The 23,302-nt window shown below is 39.7% G+C and overlaps 1 protein-coding gene across 1 annotated transcript in view; it reads right to left on the bottom strand.

Annotated features, from left to right (window-relative positions):
* The window catches only part of CDPMEK (4-(cytidine 5'-phospho)-2-C-methyl-D-erithritol kinase), a 69,987-nt gene that overhangs the window by 4,409 nt on the left and 42,276 nt on the right, over window positions 1-23,302 (bottom strand). The window contains exons 7-9 of the mRNA XM_089432372.1: window positions 8,554-8,646; window positions 8,358-8,457; window positions 8,079-8,178 (exon numbers count right to left, since the gene is read on the bottom strand). Coding sequence (XP_089288498.1) covers window positions 8,079-8,178; window positions 8,358-8,457; window positions 8,554-8,646 — 293 coding nt within the window. The remainder of the gene's footprint in view (window positions 1-8,078; window positions 8,179-8,357; window positions 8,458-8,553; window positions 8,647-23,302) is intronic.

Here is a 23,302-nt window from a genome sequence, read left to right as displayed (position 1 = left end):
GGAATTAAGGTGTGTTTTAAGAGTTATCAAGGTCTAGATATGTGTGTGTGTGTGTATGTAATAAGTGAACTGACTTTTGTTGCAAAGGATTTCATGTTACAGGTGTACCATTATTAAAACCCAAGGATCTCAAGTTACAGGCATAAAGACATTGAACAGTCATCGAATATGCTGGCAGTTTTGCAATTTGACACAAGGATCCTCTAATTTTGGAATGATGGAACTCTTCCACCCTGACAATGCCGTGACAGTTCACCGATAATCGAGTAGGTTACACAAGTGCCACTTTTAAAGGACCAGTGGAACCAACTTGAAAAGCAGATACGCATTTGGTATACCACAATCAAGCATTAACAGTTATGTTTTTACCCAGACTGCACATGTGTTATTATTACCTAGCAGGCACCCCCGACCGAGCACAGGAATCTCGAAACAGTTATGTGGGAGGTGCATACAGTTGGAACAAAGACCGATCAGAGCTTTTCCTCATGTCTCAGCGCACAATGCTAGTGGCAACGCCACAGTGCTCATACAATCAGAATATGGTTAACGCTGCCCATGAGCAGCATAGTCTCCTGTGGTAGCTGGAACAGAACCGATGTTCTCTTGTCCTCTGCTATAACTAAGCATTAAAACACCTGTCTTATTTTGTAATGAGACCAGTTCACATAGGAGAAAAATCAACTAAGTGTCTATGCGATGACCCCTCTTGTCTCTTTATATATGTGTGAGCTTCGATGAAGCAACAGTTAACAATTTGCAAGTTTAAGATCAAGTTTTTGGTGTGCACCATAAGCTTGTTGCCGCTCTGTGTTTTGATTAAATTCTTTCCTGTGTATGGTTTTGAATCGTGTTTGAGCCTGTGCTCGTAGCTTCGTGAGATCAAAGCACAGACTGGCCTTGGGGAAGGGCCCACTCATGGTAAGGCTCCGTGCTCACCAATCATTTCCTTTTGCTTTGGGTGTGTTAGCTCATTAACACTAAGATAGCAATAGCTCTGTTGAATGTTCCATTCCAGTACTTTTTATGTGTGAGTTCCAATTTTGAAGTGTGGTTTATCATAGTGGTTTAACATAGAAATTCAGCATAGTAATTTATCATAGTGATCTGTCATGGTGGTGGGAGCTTTTCAATTTATGAATGCTGGAAGTTGATACTACTAGGTTTTAATTTTAAAACTTTTGCTTTCAATGAACTTGTGCCCATTTGCAATGAAATTGGTCTACTACCAAAACTGTAACAGCAGCTGCTACGGAATTCACAGGACATGGAATCACTTAAATTTGGCCTACCCAGTGACACAGAGTGCAGCACCCAAGAAAAGAACGTGGGTGTGTGGGGCGCCATTTAGCTGAGCTGTGGTAAAACACCAGGACTATCCCTCATCCAGAATCCATGTCCAGGTTTTCCCATGTCAGTAACGTAGGTCATTCAGGGCAAGTGAGGAGCTCGCAAGTTTACAAACCCTGGCTTGACAAAATAAACTAACAGTGTACCCTAGAAGCTCCCTTAAAACAGGAAGCATATGAACAACACACCGTCATCTACATTCTAGAATCTTCTGTGCAGCATTTTGGGTTTTGCAGATATAAGTTTTCATAGTCTGAGGTTTTCAGATACAGCTGTAGGGTTTGAGTTCTATGAGGTGAAACTTTAACATGAGGAACATTTCATCTTTATTTACCCCATCTATTACAAAATCCAATAGGGATGTCATTTGCCTATTCCATGATTTGGGAGGATCAGCTTCCACTTTCATATAATATCCTAACCAGAGGTGTCTGGCTGTTTACATGAGTGATGCAGTGACTCTTACACAACAAACCTCGTTGAGAAGCAGAGAGAACAGAAATAAGGCCACTAATTTTTCCACATGTCATCTAGTCAGACTGATTACTTCTTTTTCCAACCTACCTCAGTGCTTAGTTGTGCGAACCAACAAGCAAATCATTTGGTACTCAGCACAACCGATCCCAAATCAGTGAGACAAAGTACAACATCTTGCTCTAGAGCTAATCACGTCATTCCCACATGTATTTGGAGGATTGCTCACCCTCAACATAGCTGAATCATAGTCAGATTCAAATCATGCCCATATCACGATTCTTTCCTCTGGCCTTGTGTATTAGGAAAGTCTCTACTCATATCTCTCTTGCTCCTCCCAAGGTTACCCTACTAGGTCCTCTCAGCCCCAAGCCAGAATCATAGTCAGATTCAAACCACGCCCATATCACAAGATTCTTTCCTCTGGCCTTGAGTATTAGGAAAGTCTCTACTCATATCTCTCTTCCTCCTCCCAAAGTTACCCAACTAGGTCCTCTCAGCCCTGGGCACTCCCTAGACAACAAGTTCAAACAGTGTATTAGAGTCTTCTGTTGATTTAGGGTAGCATCGGATGTGCTCTAGCCACAAAAATTGGTGGAGAGGTTAAAACACGTGAGATCTCCAATACCCATAAATGGTTTGGGCAGATTCTAAACAGTTTGTGAGATACTAAAATAATTAATAATTTTAATGGAGTCCCTAAGTCTAAACTTAAGGAAAATAAAATATTAATGTGAATTAATATAAAACTGTGTTAGAAGGGTTCAAAAGTCATGGATCAAGCCAGAGTTAATCTTATCCGTTGATTAGGGACTTAATCTCGGCCGTTGAATTGTCAATGAGAAAAGTATAAGAGGAGGCTTGAGGGTCACTTGGAGAATACACCGAGTTGTTCAAGATTTCGATTTTCTGGGGCAAGGTTTGTTGAGGAAGTCGAAAGAGTGATTAGAGTTGCGGCTGAGGGGCAGTGAATACAAACGCAAAGAGGCAGAGATAGTACCGGGAGGATCAGCGCAGAAGCTGAGAGAGAGGGACGTAGAGCCAGCCAGAGGTCCACGCAGAGCCAGCCAGGGCTCACACAGAGCCAGCCAGGAGTTGCGCAGTGCCTCAGAGAGCCAACGTGGGTGATGCAGAGGCTCTAAGGGCTGACGCAGTGCCTCAAAGAGCCAGCGTGGGTGACGCAGAGGCTCTAAGGGCTAATGCAGGGAGAGCTAGCGTGACGTTGGGCAGATGTTGGGCCAGAAAGGGCTAACGCAGTCCTTAGAGGCTGACATTGGGGTTTTCGTGGGGCAAATTGGAGTTGAGGAGCTGTTGGAGTGTTTATCCGGGGTTTCAGCCAGAATATCTGTCTCCGAAGGAGAGGTACTACTACTGAGATTTTTCTCTATTGGGTGAGCCGGTTTTGGCACCCATATTTTATTTTGAAACTGCTTAATAATTAAAACCCTCAAATAGTTGCACCAGTTTTCCCACATTGGGTTTTTCCAGGGACATTAGTCCAAAAACAACGGTGTCACTTGTTTGCTTGTTTTGTTTCCTTCAGTTGATGGTCTGTAATGTGTTGAGCACGTACTTGTATTTATTTTCAATATTTACATGGTAAATAACTTGTTAATTAATCAGAACAAGTAGGCAGAAATAAATCAGAAAGTACATGAAGGGTTTCTAACAGTTAGACTTAGAAATTCCAACATGGTATTAGAGCGTGGTTGCAGATCACAGGAGAACTGAGGACATTAGCCGAGCAGAGCAGCAGCAACAGAAAATAGCTGTCCCAAGTGACAGAAGTTGTTCCTAGCAAAGTAGCAGCAAGGGAGGGGTGACGCAGTGCCTGCGTCATCAAGTTTGCGCCGGGAAGAGGATCAGCGCAGTGGCAGAGAGGACCAGACTCGACCTACGTAGTGCCCGATCATCCTTCTCAGTCAGGATGGATTGATGCCCGTGGTCAGGAGGTGCGAATTTTGCTGGTGTCGGGATTGTGTAGAGCCTAGGAGCTCTAACCTTCAATTTGTTGGGGTTTAGGAGGTTGTGGGTAAGTTGAAGAGTGACGTTGGTGGGGTAATGTAGTCAGAACAGTACCTAACAGGGCAAGACCAAGGAGAAGGGAGTTGCTACCGAGGATTTCTAGCCGAGAAATCCGGATCAGTGGTGCAGCTGCACTAACGATCAGAGTGGGGGCATCTCGACATTGGCATAAGGGTTTCCAGGAGGGAAATCGAGGCTCAGAGGGAGTCACGCCAAGAACATCCAGGAGGGAAGTAGAGGAGCAGCAAAATGGCAATGCATAGAGTAAGAGACCAGGACAGACTGGTCTGGAAGGCCAGAATCTTATTCGTCCTTGACAGAAATCGTGTCAAGCACTTCGCCTTGAAGACGATAGCGGTCCCAGTTGACCTGGCTAATAACGATAGGTAAAAGGATGCAATGGCGAGGGCTAAGAGTATCATCCTTGACGGGGTCAAGGACCATATAGTACCACATATTGCTGAGAAGAACATGGCACAGGAGATGTGGGAGGCCCTGACAAAATTGTATCAGCATACTTCCGTGCAGAGGAAGATGCTACTTGAAAATCAGTTGCGGTCATACCAAATGTAGAAGGGAGAACAGATCGACACCTTCCTTGGTCGATTGAAGGAGATCCGGGATCAACTGACTTCCATAGGGGCCACGCCAGATCCAGAATTGATGGTGAGAACAACCTTGAACGCAGTCTCAGAAGACTGGGAGGTGTTTGTCCAAAGCATATTGGGCAAGGCGACCCTTCCAGATTGGGAGGAACTATGGGCGGCTCTTCGCCAAGAAGAGATCAGGAGGCTGACCAAGACAGGAAGCAGTGGCAAGGGAATCAGAATCAAGGAGGAGGAGGTGGATGATGCCCTAGCATCTGAGGGAAAGCAAGAAAAGCGGGAGAAGAAGGACCTCTCCAAGGTCAAATGCTTCCACTATGGGGAGCTGAGTCATTATGCGACCCAGTGTCCGAGGAAGAAGAGCAAGGGAGAAGCCTCCGAGACCAAGGCTACGCCAGCAAGGGCAGAGAAGGAAGTTGAGACAGATGATGACTGTGCCATGAGTGCTCTCACGCCACTTGAGCGGAAGTGGGGAGACATCGAGCTGTAGTCAGACGGACTACAGGCGATGAGGGATAGGATCCTCGAGGTACCCAGCCTCTTGGATTCCACCTTGCTACGGGAGCCCCGAAGAAGTAGCAGTACTGGCAAATTTCAGTAGAGACGGATGAGGATGGAGCGACAGAGGGAGCTACAGTGCAGGATTCCCAAGACAGCGTGAGGCAGCAGTGTGAGATGCATGGAGTAGTTGCAGCAGCGCAGAGGTCAGAGAGGGAGCACTTGTCAGCAACAGAGGGAGTTTCAACTTTATGGATGTCTCTACCCTGACGGAGATGTCAAAGTTGGGAGATCAGTTACTTACTTCTCAGTGACTGAGTTGCAATGCAGCAGTTAGCAGTGGTAGTGCTATGGGCAGCACGATGCAGCAGGATGAGAGGGAGTTGTCGTACGGATGCAGCAGTGGCAGTGACAGGGCCATGGTAGCAGTACATGATGCAGCAGTGTAAAGGATGTTGGGCAGCGGGCATAGCATCAGCACAGGGACCGATGCCGGATGAACAAAGTGATGCTCAATGAGGAGTATTACTAGAGCACAGTCCTCACTAAGAGGGAGTGTTGATTTTGAGTAGCATCGGATGTGCTCTAACCACGAAAATTGGTGGAGAGGCTAAAGCACATGAGATCCCCAATATCCAGAAATGGTTTGGGCGGATTATAAACAGTTTGGGAGATATTAATGTAAATTAATATAAAACTGTGTTAGAAGGGTCCAAAAGTCATGGATCAAGCCAAAGTTAATCTTAGCCATTGATTAGGGACTTAATCTCGACTGTTGAATTGTCAACGAGAAAAGTATAAGAGAAGGCTTGAGGGTCACTTGGAGAATACACCGATTTGATCAAGATTTCAATTTTCTGGGGTAGGGTTTGCTGAGGAAGTCGAAAGAGTGATCAGAGTTGCAGTTGAGGGGCAGTGAATACAGAAGCAGAGAGGTAGAGATAGTACCAAGAGGATCAATGCAGAAGCCGGGAGAGAGGGACACAAAACTAGCCAGAGGTTCACGCAGAGCCAGCGAGGGCTCACGCAGAGGCAACCAGGAGCTGCGCAGTGCCTCAGAGAGCCAACGTGGGTGATGCAGAGGCTCTAAGGGCTGACGCAGTGCCTCCAGAGGCTGACGCAAGGAGAGCTAGGGTGACGCTGGGCCATAAAAGGTTGACACAATCCCTAGACATTGAAGTTGGGGTTTTCGTGGGGCAAATTGGAGTTGAGGAGCTGTAGGAGTGTTTATCCGAGGTTTCAGCCAGAATATCTGTCTCCGAAGAAGAGGTGCTACTGCCGAGATTTTTCTCTGTTACGTGAGCCGGTTTTGGCACCCAGGTTGTATTCTGAAACTGCTTAATAATTAAAACCCTCAAATAGCTGCACCGATTTTCCCGCATTGGGTTTTTCCGGAGACATTAGTCCAAAAACAACAGTGTCAGTTGTGTGCTTGTTTTGTTTCCTTCAGTTGATGATCTGTAATGTGTTGAGCATGTACTTGTATTTATTTTCAGTATTTACATGGTAAATAACTTGTTAATTAATCAGAACAAGTAGGCAGAAATAAATCAGAAAGTACATGAAGGGTTTCTAACAGTTAGACTTAGAAATTCAACACCTTCGAAGTAAAATATGCTGCAGCATATACTTCTTCCTCCTCACTCTATACCTAGCCATCTCATCTTACAAACATCTAGTAGATATTTCTTGTACTCCTTTTCTTTTCTTTCTTTAATGTACTACCCATGTCATGTATTTCTTTTGTTTTATGCCTTCAGAGTAGACTAAGGCATTCCTGCAGGTACCATCAGTGATTGTAATCTCTAGTCCCATTGGCATATCTCTTTGGTTATTTGTTGGACAGTAACAAAATTATCTTATCTCAAGCCTAAAGCTTCAAAATCCAGAGTGCCATCTAATGCATTCAACAAAAATTACCCTTGAGCATTTTGACATCCACAATAAAGCTCCTAAATAGAGAGGAAGTATGCACTGAAAGTCTAGAACAAATCATTGTAGAAGGCTTTTAAATTTTTAAAACAGGCCAATAGCTTAAATCTATGATTCCTAAGTTTAGCCATAACATTCTTGATCTTTACTCAGATGCAACACCCATAACACAAAAAACAATGAAGGAAAAAACTATGATCTCGCAACAAATATGCATTAGTATATTGCTAACTCAACATTTATGCAAATCACTCTATGTGAAAAGGCATTAACAATACCTGGATTGGTGGGATGACCCATAAAGATTACTCAAAACTATTACATTAATACCTAGGCAAGAAATGAGATCTATGCATATAATCTAAATCCCCTGGTTAAGTTCGAGTTCAAGTTCAACAACCTTGAGGTTCGACAGAAATTTGACGATTAAAATTTTGGTAAATAAAATTGACATCAAGCTCGATGGACTCTATAATTTGAAAATTAAAAAATATATAATATGAAAATATAATACGCTCAGTGCACAATACTGCTAGATCTTAACGGAGTTGATACTGGAGTCTGGAACTATTTGAAAAGTGGTTTTGTTGTATTGAGACTGCAGTGCAAAAGGAATGATACACGGCACTGGGCAGGAGTAAAGATATGCAGAGGGAGCAGCATTGCTACACAGCTGGAAGAGTTAGAGTTTAAACGAATTTGAATTGAATGTCAGTGAATTTAGATGAACACAAGCAGATTTAAGCAAGAATCTGTTCAAACTTGAAATCTACTTTAAACTTGCCTTGAAATTCTCCAAATTGAAACAAATTTGTTTGGTCTGGCTTGAATTTCTGCAAATTTCAAATTTAAATGTTGAAATTCACCGAACCCAGTGACTATGCATATAACATATTCATGGACCTATGGTTAGACCTGGACATATCCATAAAATAGCCTTCAACAACAGTGTGCTCTTATGGATACATTTTATCCTTCATTGCTTGCATACTAGTTATAGTAACTATTGAATATTCTGGCTATATAAGTATGAGATTCAAAATTAGTCACATGTGACATTAAAATAACGAAAAACAATACATGTGATTCAAATAAGAGAGAATGCAAATAACACTTGCACTAAAGTATATCATTACTATTGAGGAAATGCAACTCAAGCAAAAGTAGAGCAATAAACCTAGATCACAATATTACCTTCCAGACATGAACACTGCATTATACTGCCCTCGATTTGCTCCAAGCACTTGTTGCTTTAGCTTTTTCAAAGATGGTAATACTTCAAAAGCAGGAGGCTCTATAAAGGGTAGATAATATGAGTATCATGCCTCCAAAATCTAGATTGAAAACATTAAAATACTTGATGCCATAAGATCTAAAAAATTGTGTTTAATAAATAGATTCAATGCATTACATAAAGAGTAGATCAAAATTGAGACACAGAAACTAAAACTTCACAAATCCACCATTACTCACCCAGATCATTGATGCAGACATTTTGAGAAATTCCATTAGTTGATATCTCTTCAAGCAAGCGAAGAGGATCTATTGTACTAGCTTTATTCAGCTGAAAACGCTGCAATGGAAGCATAACAATTTAGTTGCGAAGTAACCCTATAAAAATGACAAAGCATGGGCCTGTATTACCTTTTAACTCCCAACATTTATTTACCTTATATACTTCAGCAGTTGAACACTCTTGCTGTGGTTTCATAAGAACCATAGGAGTATCTAAGGAAATTGGAGGGGGGATATCTTGCACAACCTGGCAAAACATAGCAAGATCATCAATGCATGTAACATCTATCAGATGCAGATATTCTATGAAGCAAGCAAAAATGTTCTTTAAAACTAATAATTCACTTTCTGGTTTTACAATATGTGTAATTAAATATTAATTAAATATGCACGGGCCCGTGTTATTAAAAATGACAAGGGAAATATAATCCTTTAGTCCCTAGTCGCATAGCTCATGTCTTCCACAAGCCTAGCCAAGAAAAAGGAATGCAGCAGAGAGATGCAATGAATGGAACAAGAAATTTCAGTTTGTGACTGGGTGCATCTGTAACTACTGCTGTAAAAGAAATCCTAAATTATATAATTTTTCCCTATCCCCCCAAATTGTTGATGTTAACCTAAGTCTAACTTAGGAGAAGCACATAATTAATTATGTTAGCTATTGAGCTAAAGAAGATATCTTATCTTTACTTTTCCTATGATTTAATCTCAACCAATGATTTCAACTGAGGAGAGATCTAATCTCAGCCATCCAACACTTGGGAGATCAGGATTAAGGATTTAGCTCAATGTAAAGTTATACAAGCAAAGCTAAGGAGAGGATAAAGACACACCATATAGCAGCACAAGCCATTGAGAGGGGGATTTTCTCGAGTGAGGAGTGTGATACTCAAGTGTGCCAGGTTTGAGGAAGGTGCAATGGTGCAGCATAGGGAATGCAGATCATCCAAGGAGATCAAATCCAGATCAAGGGTCTGATTAGTTGGATCATATCTAGGGTATGTCATAACTATAAATTTCTCAGTTGGGCCATTATCCCAAGACAAGAGCCAAAGTAGGTTTTGATTAAGATTTAATGACTAATTGATTCGATTAGGCAAAATTTGTATGTGTCACATGTGAATGAGATTGATAAATATTTTTGTTTCCGCTGAATAATTGTGTTAAAAACCTAGTTGAGCATTTATACAATAGATCTGTAATCTGCTAGGTTAATAAAGTTTTGGGTTCTAGGTTCAGGAAATTAACATGGTATCAGACCATAAACTCTGAAAATTCATCTTTGAATCACCAAGCAGGCCAAAATCATACAAGCATTGCAGAAGAACCAAGTTCAGCCACAACCATATGAAGCATTAATTTTATTTGCATAAGCTGAAGAATCGACCATACGTCATATAGTTGTATGGCAGTCGATACCAATTTTATGCCACAGTTGTATCGCTCTGATACCAATGTAACAAACAAGGTTCGTATACATAGCGGAGTAATCTTCAAAAGACTTGGAAAACGTAGGCATCCATTGTAGGACAGTAATTTTGTATTGAATATTGTATAAACGAATTGATATGAGATACGAGTTTATTACAAATGAGAATGAGGGCCTGCTTATATACCCTAGGCAGGTGCTCTTTCATGAATGGTCATGTCTCTAAGACATGCCTCTTCATCACTAACTAACTAACAATTAGTTAATTAATTATTATTTATTATTATTATATTTATATTTATTATTTTTATATGAAGTATATTCATAACATTGCCTCTCTCTTCAAGAAGCTTTGTCCTCAAAGCTTACTGAGAATATCTTCTCATCTTTGAACTTTCATCTTTGTTGATACAAGATGATATGATGCTCTGAGTGATAGACAAAATTGCCGTACTGAGAACGGATCAAACCATCCTAAATTAATATTTTGTGAAATCTTCTTATCTCTGGAAATTTGTGATGAATAGTTATCGTAGGACTGGATTCTGCAAACTTCAGTATTCTTGGGAACATAAATTTGTTGTTTATGTTCTGAGTGATACTGTTATGTAGATAGATTGGAAAGTTTGTTCTTGTGATTCAGATGTCGACAAATAGTTCTTCTGGTTGGACTTTCCCTTATCATGTTAGTGGTTTATTAGAATATGTCTATTTAGTATTTAATGCTCAGTCTTCTAGCTATTGCTAATTTTATTCTTTTAGCAGTTTCTTAGATGAAACTGTTTGTACATAGAAACCTGATGTTTCTATTATTGTAAATATCTTTGTATTATCATTGAGCTGTTTGCTCTTGTTGAATTAATTCATTCGATATTCTTTTATGGTATCAGAGCGAGGGTAAGAGATTTCCTGAACAGTTATTCTCTCTGCATCCTAATCTCTTGAGTCCTTTCTAAGGTCGAGCCCTCTGTAAGCCAGGCAGCCTTCACTGAGTCTTAGCTTCGGCTTTGCTCACTGTGATAAAAGCTTACAGTCGTCCATCTCGATACAGAAATGGATTCTTCCCTTGCATAATCAATTCTCTGAGGAATTAACTTTGTGGCGGTGACCGTTTCATGGGAGCGGGATTCGTTCTCTGGCTGGAAAATTAGCAATTCTACTGTGTTTTTCATCCGAGTAAAGTCAATTTATGAAAAATTCAGTCTCATTTCGAAATTGCTAAATCAGTGGGTTAATCGATCGATCGTGTTTTTATTAAGAAATTCAGTGTGTCCGTGTGCATTCACCAAGTTTCACTTGCGTATCTGGAGCAGAGCGAATATAAGGAGTTATACTTAGGGTAAAACCCTTGGACGGACGACATCATTCCGCAGCATCTATTCATTTTTCTCTGCAGACGATCGACCTCATCTCAGCCTCTGGTCTTTTCTTTCCGCAGGCAAACGACCTTATCTCACCGCATTCAGCATTCATCTATTTTATAGTATTCAGCATTCATCACACCGTTCACGTGACATCACAGGGTCAACGAGCGAGGAAAAGACGACGATTTCAGTGTGCTGCTGGTGAACCCGACGTGAACACGACAGCACAAATAAAATACGCAGCGTGGCTCTGCCCGAATTTTCCAGCGATTCACGCCTTGGTATTCACGTCTCTCCGCTTACGCATTTCCAGTGATTTAAAGTCCCGTTTGTATCGCGCGAAGGGATTTTCCAAATGGCAATCACTTAAAGGTTTGGTATCGGATTTCTCCAGATTCACGGGTTCACGGGTTTTCCAGATTCACGGGTTTGTTTTTTCCAGACTACAGTGACGGCAAACACATTCACAGGTTTTCCAGATTCACGGGTTTGTTTTTTCCAAACTACAGTGACGGCAAACACATAAAGGTATTTTCAGATCCTGGTATTTTCCAGATTATAGTGACGGGTTTGATTAGAATTTGGATTAAAATATATTGTGATTCTATTTGAAACGGTGGGACCAGAATAGCATCACAGTTACTTTTTTGAAGTGGGATCAGAACAGCATCACAGTTTATCATCAGTACAAGTGATCAAACCAGCATCACAGTTATCCTTTGGTCTAGTTTTTTTTATCTGGTGCACTGATACAGATCTGAGTAATTTTTTTTGTATGCAAGTCTATTTTTTTCACAACAGAATTTGTTAAGATTTGCTACAGTCATCTTGAAAGAAGATTTTTAAGCAGGCAGCTACACTTTGTTGTGTGTCAGACTTCTGTAAAATGGCCACGCTCACCAATCTGATGTTAGAAGGAAATCAACGCTTTAATGGCAGCAACTATAACATTTGGAAACAAAGAATGCTGACCATTTTTTAATACAGGCGTCTTGATCAACTCATTTTGGGCAAAGAGTCTCGTCCCGGTACAGCTGGTACCGATCAAGACAAATTTGATGATCGAAATCGGGAGGCTATTATGCTTCTCAAGCTCTCTGTTGTTGATGATCAGTTACCACAGATCCCTTCTGGCAAGACCGCTACCGAAATCTGGCAACAGTTGAAAGAACTGCATGAGACATCTGACAAAAGCAGAGCATTTTTTCTCAAAAATCAGTTGTTCTCCATCATGATGGATGAACATATGTCTTTACAGGAACATCTCAACAAAATTAAAGACATTCGAGATCAGCTCGAAGCTATTGGTCGGACCATGGAGGAAGAAGATATGGTAGTCATTACTCTGAAAAGTCTACCGAAATCTTATGAACACTTCATCGAAACGCTCAACATTACAACCACAAATGTTGATCTGAAGTTTCCAGATTTATGTACCAAACTTCTGCAGCAAGATAGGTGGAAACAACTGTTTGGTAGTGGTACTTCATCCGTGCCCTCGGAAAATGCATTTGCTGCAAAATACCAGTCCTCTCAGTTTTTTCAGCAGAAAGGCTCTCCTCAGTCTTTTGATCCTGCCAGGAAGAAAAGTGTGCAGTGTAATTACTGTCACAGGTTCGATCACATGAAGAAAGATTGCCGACAGAGGATTGCTTCTGAACAGAAGAAACAGGGAGGGCCAAATCAGACAGCGAATGTTGCAGAACATTCCGAGCAGGCAGATTCTGCCTTTTACGCCTTTATGGCTAAAAGGTCTTCAGAACATGTTCCTTCCTCTGCATGGTACATTGATTCTGGTGCATCACGCCACTTCTCTCACAGGCGTGACTGGTTTATTGACTTCTCACCTTTCAGTGATTCAGTGGTATTTGGTGGAGGTGAAAAGTACAATGTAGCTAGCAGGGGTACAGTTCAAATTCATTCTGGTGGACGCACGCTCATATTTCTTAATGTATACTATGTTCCTGGTATGGAGATTAATCTGCTATCTGTCAGCCAGATTATGAGGAATTCTCCTCAGCTTGATGTTGTGTTCAGTGCACACAAGTGCTCCATCATTGACAGGGAGACCAGTCTAACAGTTGTTGTTGGCCTAGAGGACCATGGTCTATACAGGTTACTTGACACCGGTGACTTTCCAGAAGTGGCTCTAGCAGCACGTGTTTCTCCCATCAGCACTCTATGGCATCAGCGATATGGGCATCTCAATATGCAGTATCTCTCTCAGCTCTCTCGGGAGGGACTTGTGTCAGGATTACCTGATATTCAGACTCAGCAGTTGGGGGTATGCAGCGCCTGTCAAGCGGGAAAGCAACATCGGTCTTCATTCAACAATGGAGAATCTTGGCGCGCATCCAAGGTACTTCAGTTACTTCATGCTGATATTTGTGGTCCTATGAATACAGCTTCTATCACTGCTTGCAAATATTTTTTACTTATTGTAGATGACTTCAGTAGAAAGATGTGGGTGTATTTTTTAAAAAATAAATCTGATGCTCTTAGTACCTTTCAGAAGTTTAAAACATTAGTTGAAAAAGAATCTGGTTGTAATATCATGACCCTTAGGACCGACAATGGGGGGGAATTTTGTTCCTCAGCTTTTGCCAACTTCTGTGATATTCATGGCATCAAACGTCAATTAACCACCCCTTACACTCCCCAGCAGAACAGTGTTGTCGAGCGTCGCAACCGCACGGTTGTTGAAATGGCTCATTCCATGTTACAACACAGGAGTGTTCCAAACAAATTCTGGGCTGAAGCAGTATTTACTGTTGTTTATCTTCTTAATCGATCACCTACTCAGGCTGTTAAAGGGAAGACTCCTGAAGAAGTGTGGTCTGGTCGTAAGCCTAAGATCAGTCATCTCAAAGTTTTTGGCTCAGTTGCATATGTTTGGATTCCATCTGCCAAGCGCTCTAAGTTGGATTCCAAAAGTCAGAAACTCATGATGACAGGTTACAGTGATCATCACAAGGCCTATAGGCTGATAGATATAGCCACTGGTCGCCTTAGCTTCAGTCGAGATGTAGTCTTTGATGAAGACAGAGGATTCTTTCAGTCTTCTTCTTCTAAGCAGCGTTCTGAGGATCCGCCTCACAGTGTTCTTCTCCCAGTCAGTCCACCTGATGGGAGGGATGATGTAGCATCAGGATTTGATACTACTCTATCTGAGCTTCCTCCAGAAGCTAATCCTCCTCTTGCTGTCCCTATTGCTCTTGAGCCTTCTTCTCTTAATCCTGATATTGGTTCTTCTTCTCTTCGGCCTAAATGGTGGGCTAAAACCATAGGTGATCTCCGGGATGATGAGCTCCTTGAAGGTAGAACTTCTAGACATAAGAACAGACAACAGTCTACAGTCAATTTTGCTCTTATGGCTAACCTTCACAGTATTTTTGAGCCTCAAACCTATTCAGAGGCTAAGGGTTCATCTGAGTGGGAACAGGCTATGGAAGCCGAATTCCAGAGTCTTCAGAAGAATCACACCTGGACACTTTCTGATCTTCCTGCCGAAAAAAAGCCCATAGGCTGCAAATGGGTGTATAAAGTAAAATACAAAGCTGATGGAACCATAGACAAGTATAAAGCTCGTCTTGTGGCTCGAGGGTTCTCACAGAAGGAAGGCATCGATTATGAGGAGACTTTTGCTCCTACAGCCAAGATGAGTACCATAAGGCTTGTTCTTGCCCTAGCAGCTCAGTTCAATTGGAAAGTTCATCAGATGGATGTAAAGAGTGCTTTCCTAAATGGTGATCTTCAGGAAGAAGTCTACATGACGCAGCCTCCAGGATTCAAGGTTGCTGGTCAAGAACAGAAAGTGTGCCGGTTAGCTAAAGCAATCTATGGATTGAAACAAGCTCCTCGGGCTTGGTACATGAAAATTGATCAATACCTGACAGATCAGGGTTTTCAGCGGAGCCCATCTGATGCAAACCTGTACATCAAGCATACTGGTGCTGATATCTTGTTTGTCGTTGTCTATGTGGACGATCTCATCATTACTGGCAGCTCTGCACATTTGATCCATGGGATCAAACAAGATCTATGCAGAACTTTTGAGATGACAGACTTGGGACTTCTTCATTACTGTCTGGGGGTTGAAGTTTGGCAGACTGAAAATCAGATTTTTCTATCTCAGTCCAAGTATGCCAAAAATCTTGTGGAACGGTTCAGAATGCAGGATTGCAAACCGGCCACGACTCCTATGGAACCAGGGCTCAAACTTTCAGCACAGTCATCCTTTCCTCTTGTGGATGAAACTTTATTCAGGCAATTAGTGGGCAGTCTCATCTATCTTACTGCTACCAGACCTGATATCAGTTTTGCAGTAAGCTACATTTCTCGCTTTACGTCAGCTCCTAAAGCTGATCATTGGATAGCAGCAAAGCGGGTGCTACGATATGTGTGTGGTACTTCTGATTATGGCCTCTTATATACTCGCAGCTCCAATCCTATTCTCAGTGGCTACACTGATTCTGACTGGGCCGGTTCGGTTGATGACCGTAAATCTACAGCTGGGTATGTGTTTAGTCTAGGATCTGGTGTTGTTACTTGGACTAGTAAGAAGCAACAGGCAGTGGTTCTCTCCTCAACAGAAGCAGAGTATCGGGGAGCAGTTAAGGCATCCTGTGAGGCAGTTTGGCTTCGCCGTATGCTTGCAGATATGCATGTTTTCCAGACAGGGCCTACTTCTTTGTTTTGTGATAATCAGGGAGTGCTCAAACTTGCCAAGAATCCAGTCTTTCATGAACGAACCAAGCATGTGGAAACTCATTGTCACTACATTCGCCAGCTGGTTGAAGACGGCTCAATTCAGTTGCAATATGTTCCCACAACAGAGCAGCCCGCCGACATTTTCACCAAGCCGCTTGGTCCTGATAAATTTGTCAAATTCCGAGGGTCTATTGGTGTTGTAAATAGATTGAGCATTAAGGGAGGGTATTAGAATATGTCTATTTAGTATTTAATGCTCAGTGTTCTAGCTGTTGCTAATTTTATTCTTTTAGCAGTTTCTTAGATGAAACTGTTTGTACATAGAAACCTGATGTTTCTATTATTGTAAATATCTTTGTATTATCATTGAGTTGTTTGCTCTTGTTGAATTAATTCATTCGATATTCTTTTAGTGGTTGTTTCCTTATTTCCTTCAAGCGTTGTTGTTGTTGAGTTGGCTACTGAATCATCATTTGGAATGTCCATCATTTGAACTGCAACTTCTGAATGTGTCTTCACTTCAGTAGGTTTATCCTCTACTTGAGTTACGATTTTGACTGGATCGGTATTTGTTTCTTTATCTTCAACTTGGACTGAAACGATTGGAGACTTCAATACTACTTCTTGAAGTTGTTCTAACTTGTCATTTATTGATTTCTTGTCACTTTTAAGCTTCTGTTTTTGTGTAAGTAAGACTTGGTTATGATTCCTTAGACGTGAAAGTTCGTCATTTTTTGAATCGTTGACTTTGTCCTTAGTATCTTTCTTTTTATCTTTTTAAATTTTTTATTTGCTCTAATCATTTTTAATTAAGGGTTTTTAGGCACAAGTTTTCCTTTTCTTTTTCTGATAGATTCTCCTTTAGTTCCTTATCAGAACTTTCCTTTTCTTGTTTTAGTCTTTGTTTCTTAACCTTGGACTTTTTCTATCTGTGAAAGTAATTTCTTATTGTGGTCCTTTAGACGCCAAATTTCTTCATTGCTTTTTGTTGATTTTTCATGAAACTGATCTTCAAGATCTTTATATTTATTTTTTGATGCTTCGTTCTTTTGTTGAAGTTTCGTGTTCCTTGATATTCTTCCAAAGTAAACAACCTTCGACATTTTGGACAAGGTATTGTGTGATTTTTAAAAATTGACGAATATTGATCTTCTGTTTGACAAAACGAATATCTGGTCCAAAATGTAGAGTTATGTATGGAATCCATAATTTCTTTGTTCATCTTTGAGTTAGACTCCATTTGTTTTTCCCTTCAAAAATGGACTTCTTTTGTGTTCCTTCATGAGCTTAGGGTTTAATGATAACCCTGTTTTCTTTAGTGAATTTGAACACCTTTATGGATTCTAAAAAAAATTCCCTAATCTTTTATTTATTTATTTATTTATAATAATTTTTTTATTCTCAATCATTGCTTTTTTTCTTAAACTCTCTTCTTTTTTATAATTTTTTTAGACTTTCCTTTTCTTTTTTTTACTTTATATTTTTTTATAAACTTTTTTTTAAAGGTTACAACCCTAGTGAAACATGGCTATTCACCTCTTTGAGGTATAATATAAAATATATGTCCAGTTATGTGTCTTTGACTCTGTTAATTTTCTCCACGTAAAAAGTAAAACTTATCATTCACATAAAGAGATTTTGTATTCTTTTTGTTCTTCTTTTACCTTGAAAATACCATGGACAATTACCATGGGTTGCTAAAACCACGAGTTTGTAAACCACTTAATGAAGAATCAAGATAATCTTATTTACTCTTCCTTCTCTTACATATAGTTTTAAAGATATTTGGAAAGATTCCCTTTTGACTTTATCATGCACTTTTTATCAATAATGTAAAACCTTTTTATATATATGAATGTTCTCCTTCAAAATTTACATCGGACTACATTTTTTTACTAGAATCATTGAAATGTGAATGGCCAAAGGCCTTATTATTTTTATTATTTTTTTTTAATTAAACAATTTTTTTAACTATAATCATTTTTCCAAATCCTTTTTTTTAACTCTTTTTTTTTAAGTGGCCAAGGGCCTGACCGAAAATGGAGAAACTCCAACTTGTGTAGCGAAATGCTTTAGTTGCGATGACAAGTTGATGGCCAAAGGCCGGGATCTGCCAACGTGGCGCTAATAACAATGTAACAAACAAAGTTTGTATACACAGTAGAGTAAGCTTCAAAATACTTCGAAGACAAAGACATCCATTGTAGGACAGTACTTTTATATTGAATATTGTATAAAAGAATTGATATGAGATATGAGATTATTACAAATGAGAATAAAGGCATGCTTATATACCTTAGGCAGGTGCCCTTTCATGAATGGTCATGTCTATAAGACATGCCTCTTCATTACTAACTAACTAACCATTAGTTAATTAATTATTATTTATTATATTATATTTATATTTATATTTATTTTTTTTTATGAATTATATTCATAACAAAATATTTTGGCTGAATAAAGTCTAATGATAAAATTAAAAAAGGGGCAAATTTTCGCTGGTCAACAGCCAGCAAGCCGACATGTTAGATTTCCTTAAAACTTGGTAACTGATTTGCAATTTTCAAGTGTGCAACCAGAAATGAAAACAATTTTTGTACTGGAAACTTAAATTACAAATACATTGAGTTTTCTAACTTAGCATTGTAGAAAATTTGTGTCCCGTTGCCCCACCTGGTTTCAATTTGTTTTGCACATCAAGTTTACTGGCCAAACTGTTGGAAAACCACTTCTAAACTCCGATAATTAACTTGTGAGTATTAATGTTCTTCTTTAGTCTTAGTTATGTCTTTCATCAAGCAATTATACATTTAGAAGTTCAATTATAAGAAGCCAGATCAAAAGCACAAGAGACGAGAAACAGAGATTTATCCAAGGAAAACCCAGCAAACTTCTTCTTAGAGAATTCTTTAGATCAACATGAGAAATCAAAATCCAAGTAGCCCTCCACAAGTGTTGAGTCCTTCAAAGTCTTCAACAAGGTATTTAGCAAGATCATCAAAGAGAAGTTGATCCTCTAACTATGCTACTAAAGGACAAGACTCGGATTACACTGCTTTTGAAGCTTGGACTGTAGAGATTTGGATAGATTGCAGACTTTGGATTTCTAGTATAGAAACAGAAGACTTCGGATCATCATGAATCAGAAATTCAGATCATCTCATGTTGGCTCAGAGTCCTTCATCTATGCTTCAAATATACCTCTGATAAGTACAACACACTTTGTATGACTTCAGATAACCTTCAATAATAATTTGTACCTTTTCCACAGGAAAGCAAGGCTTGAATTTCTTTTTCTAGGTCTCAGCCTAGATGCACATTCCAACAAAACAAGTACAGATTTGAGTAGCTCGGACTTCGGACCTTCTGAAGTAGCACAGAACTCAGTTTATTTATCACAGAACTCAGATTGTTTATTACAGACTTTGGACCTTCAACAATAGAGAGAACGAGGACCTTATTTACTTGATTTTGTCCTTGTAAACTTCCTTTTCACCTTCGCATGAGCGAACAGATATATCTCGTATGTATAAAACAAATGACCCTCAAGGAGAGCAAGTTATCGTCTTTTATTTAGGCAACTGGGGGTCTGAATGGGTGTCCCAATATAGCAAGCCGACTTGAACAGTTTGGAGGTCGACCAGCACTTGTGGAGGCTATTTGTATTTTCATAACACATGATAATTTTTTCTCATTTTAATGTCATGAGAAATATGACTTGACAAAATGTAATTTTGATCAATACAAGCATGAAGAACATGCTAGGAACATAATAAATTTATTTTTCCAATTACAAAGATAATAATGGCATTATGAAGACCAAGCATAGTTACATTCTCCAACACTCCCTCTTAGCTAGGGACCTATTCATAATGACCTTCTAGATATTCTCTGTTGAGATATTTCTTTAAGAATAAGGTTAAACACTTTACAGTACCATTATCCAGGTTAGCATTTCTAACCAATGGTACTACAACATACATGATCATGGTTCACAATCAAACAATTAGTTTCCATACATAGTCTAGGTGAAACTCCAAAGGCCGCATCCTAGGCTTAATACCAAACAAGCTCACTCTAGAGAGATCTGAGCATGATACTAGGAGGAACCTGCTCATCTGAGTTGCCTCCAAAACTTTCTTCGACCAAGGTCACAATGATAAGAGCTCTTTCTTCACAATTAAGGCGCCAACGCAACAAACATGCTTCTCTAGGACTCTAGGTGCTATCTAGGTTATTGCCGAGACACCAATCCAAAAGACATGTTGATCTAGGGATCTAGGTACCATCTAGGCTATTGCCAAGGCATCAAACCAACACATACTATTCCAGGGATCTAGATACCATCTAGGCTACTACCAAGGTATCAACCCAACATCATCTAGGGATCTAGGTACCATGTAGGCTACTGCCAATGTACCAACCCAACATTTGTTAGGGATCTAGGTACCACCTAGGCTACTGCCAAGGTACCAACCCTATGTACCATCATACATGCTATTCAGCCTAAGGTACCACAACTCTATGTACCATCATATAGGCTACCTAGCCTGAGGTACAACAACTAGTCACCATGATCAAGTCACCCTCAACCACATGGTATGCAAACTGGTACAAGTTTACCATCACCAAGGCCAACCTCCAAGAACATCCATGTTCCAACTACACAGGGTTGGCCAAACCCTAGAGGACATTCAATTCCTCACACCACAGGGTCAAAACCCTATAGGATCCTTACATCACAATCTTCAAAAGGCTCACTCAACAAGTAACCGAGCTTGACAAAGGCGCCCATTCTTATAGAGTAGTTGGGTCAATCACAGAAAGGCACCTACTCTTTTGAGTAATTGGGCCTTAAGAACCATTCTTTTTAAATTAGGAGAATGTCTACTTTCAACAATAGTTTAGGCCAAATTTCTACCCCTATTGTTATCTCATTAATGCTCCCTCTTACTGAGAGAACTTATCTTAACATGTCCAAGCTTGTCCTTGAAGTACATGTACTTCATCCAGGACAGAGGTTTGTCAAAGGCCTATCACAAATTTAGCCATTAAATATAATTTGAAGATAATACTTAAAGACATAACTCAAAACTTGAGAGTTACACTGCTCCCTCTGAATCAAAACTTCTTTTAAATTCATAGTTCTTTCAAGATTCAAAGCTCCTCAGAATCCACAGCACTTTCAAGATTAAAAGCTCCCTCTAAATCCAAGACTTGTCACAAACTTTGTTTTGATATTATAACTTCTTTTAGCCCATACAGTCTTCAACTTGTCCCTGAAATCCTCTTCGGGGAGATCACAAAAGAATGGTTACAATCAAGTAATGAAAATAAAGTAAGAGACTAGTTTTATTAAAGAAATCAATAATAGTACAAGAAGAGAGATAGAGCACTTATCTTTTATGAAAAGCAACATCTCCCTCTTAATATTGTACTTCTTGCATCCATCCAGTAGATCAACATCCTCAATCTATACATAATTACGGTTTCTTCGATTCAACAACTTATAATAGGGCTTTGTCCAAACCCTAGGCATTCTCTCATCAAGCCTTTCTAGACTTGCAAACCGTAGAAACCCAAAAATTTTAAACCCTAATTGTTCTTTTACAAATGATGAATCTATCTAGGGTCTTTGTCCAAAAACCCGAAAGTCAATTATGCATATGATTCATATTAGGGTTTTGCTTACAAACCCAAAAAAACCCTTGTACCCTAGATAACAAGAAGTCAAGATTATGAATGTACTTTTGCACCAAGATTAGATTACTCTAGGGTTTTGATCAAAATCCTAGAAAATCAACCAAACCCTAACTCCACATATTCCTAAAGTCCACACAATCCCGTGCTTTATCCAAGTTGTCTAAATCATGTATGACATCGGGATTATGCATATTATTCATATTAGGATTTTGGTTACAAACCCAAAAAACCCTTGTACCCTAGAGAACAAGAAGTCAAGATTTTGAATATACTTTTGCACCAAGGTATTACTCTAGGGTTTTCTCCAAAAACCCTAGAAAATCAACCATACCCTAACTCCACATATTCCTGAACTCCACACAATCCCATGCTTTATCCAAGTGGTCCAAATCATGTATTACAATAGGTTCTTCTTGAACACATTGATCATCAAAGAAGGTTTCTACTCAAAACGATTTTTGAACATAACACCATTATGCCATGGAAGGATCACATCAACGAGATAGCAGCATCATTTCATAATGGAATTCAATCTTGATGACATTCATTTTTCTTACAAGAAGCTTGGATTAAGTAGCAAAAGATACTCAGATCTGATCTTTATACAATGACCCTCAAGGATGCCATACCAACTGATTCAAGTTTGCATTAGACCATATTTCAAAACTTTGGATTGCTTTTCACATTCTACTCACTTCAGATTTACCACAAACTATGCAATTCGAACTTGTGTCTAAGAGGAATTTTGGTAATTGTTGCCACACAATCCAGTAGGGGTCCTGGTGTTGAAGAATTTAGAGCAAAGTAGTGTAGTGTGATTCTTCGTTACTTGATAGCAATTTATGGAGTCTTTTTACTTTTCTTGTTAGCTTATTCTTCTTCTTCTTATTAGTGCATAGTGTACTTCATCAAACTGCTACCAAAACATAAATATCAAGAACACAAAGTTTGGCTCTCTCAAAACCTCTCCACTCTTGAGAGGAAAACCCTTTGTAAGTTTTCTCTTATTGAAGCTTCTTATTTGAACAACTGCCAAACCCTAGACCCTTGACTAGGATATCCTCCAAGCATGAGTCAAATCCTTCCTCTTTTTGCATTATAACTTCCGGCACATGGACCTCTTCCTTCTAGCACTTAGCTCCTTAGTACTTTGTCCTTCTTTTGCTGCTTGTCCAAGTCAGACTTCTCTTCTTCTTAGGAGAAACCCTAGAACATTAGGGCTTCTTTACTTCGCTATAGGGAGAACCTTCTTCGCTTTCCTTAGAGACCTTGTAGACCTAGTTATACATCCAAATGAGGTCTCTCAATGTGTTGCCTTCATCTGTTGTCAAATCTGCAATAGTTCACTTTTGAAATCTTCGCACATGTGGACAAAAACCCTAAAGCAGTCCTCTTATATTCATTGTCTTTTCCTTCCTTCTTCGTTGGATGGGGAGGCCTTATAGGCCTTGTTTATTAGCCCAAAACAGGGATATTTTGCCACTGTGATTTCCTACTGTAATGACCGTAGGCAGACCTTCATTCCCTCGCACGTGTGACTGTGTGAACCCTAGAGACAGTCCCTTTAAACTTTGTTTTTCGTCCTCCCAAGAAGTCAAGAAACTCCATGTATGAAGAAGTTAATGTTGTAAAGCAAAAAGAATTTTATCTTATTTTTGCCCTCTCCACCGCCTCTCCTTCGGATACATTGGATCATT

The sequence above is a fragment of the Pinus tabuliformis genome, chromosome 6 (genome assembly GCF_031772625.1).
Source record: "Pinus tabuliformis cultivar Carrire ecotype Pingquan chromosome 6, CPIR1, whole genome shotgun sequence".
Lineage (NCBI taxonomy): Eukaryota > Viridiplantae > Streptophyta > Pinopsida > Pinales > Pinaceae > Pinus > Pinus tabuliformis.
This window is presented reverse-complemented; position numbering and strand designations above follow the sequence as displayed.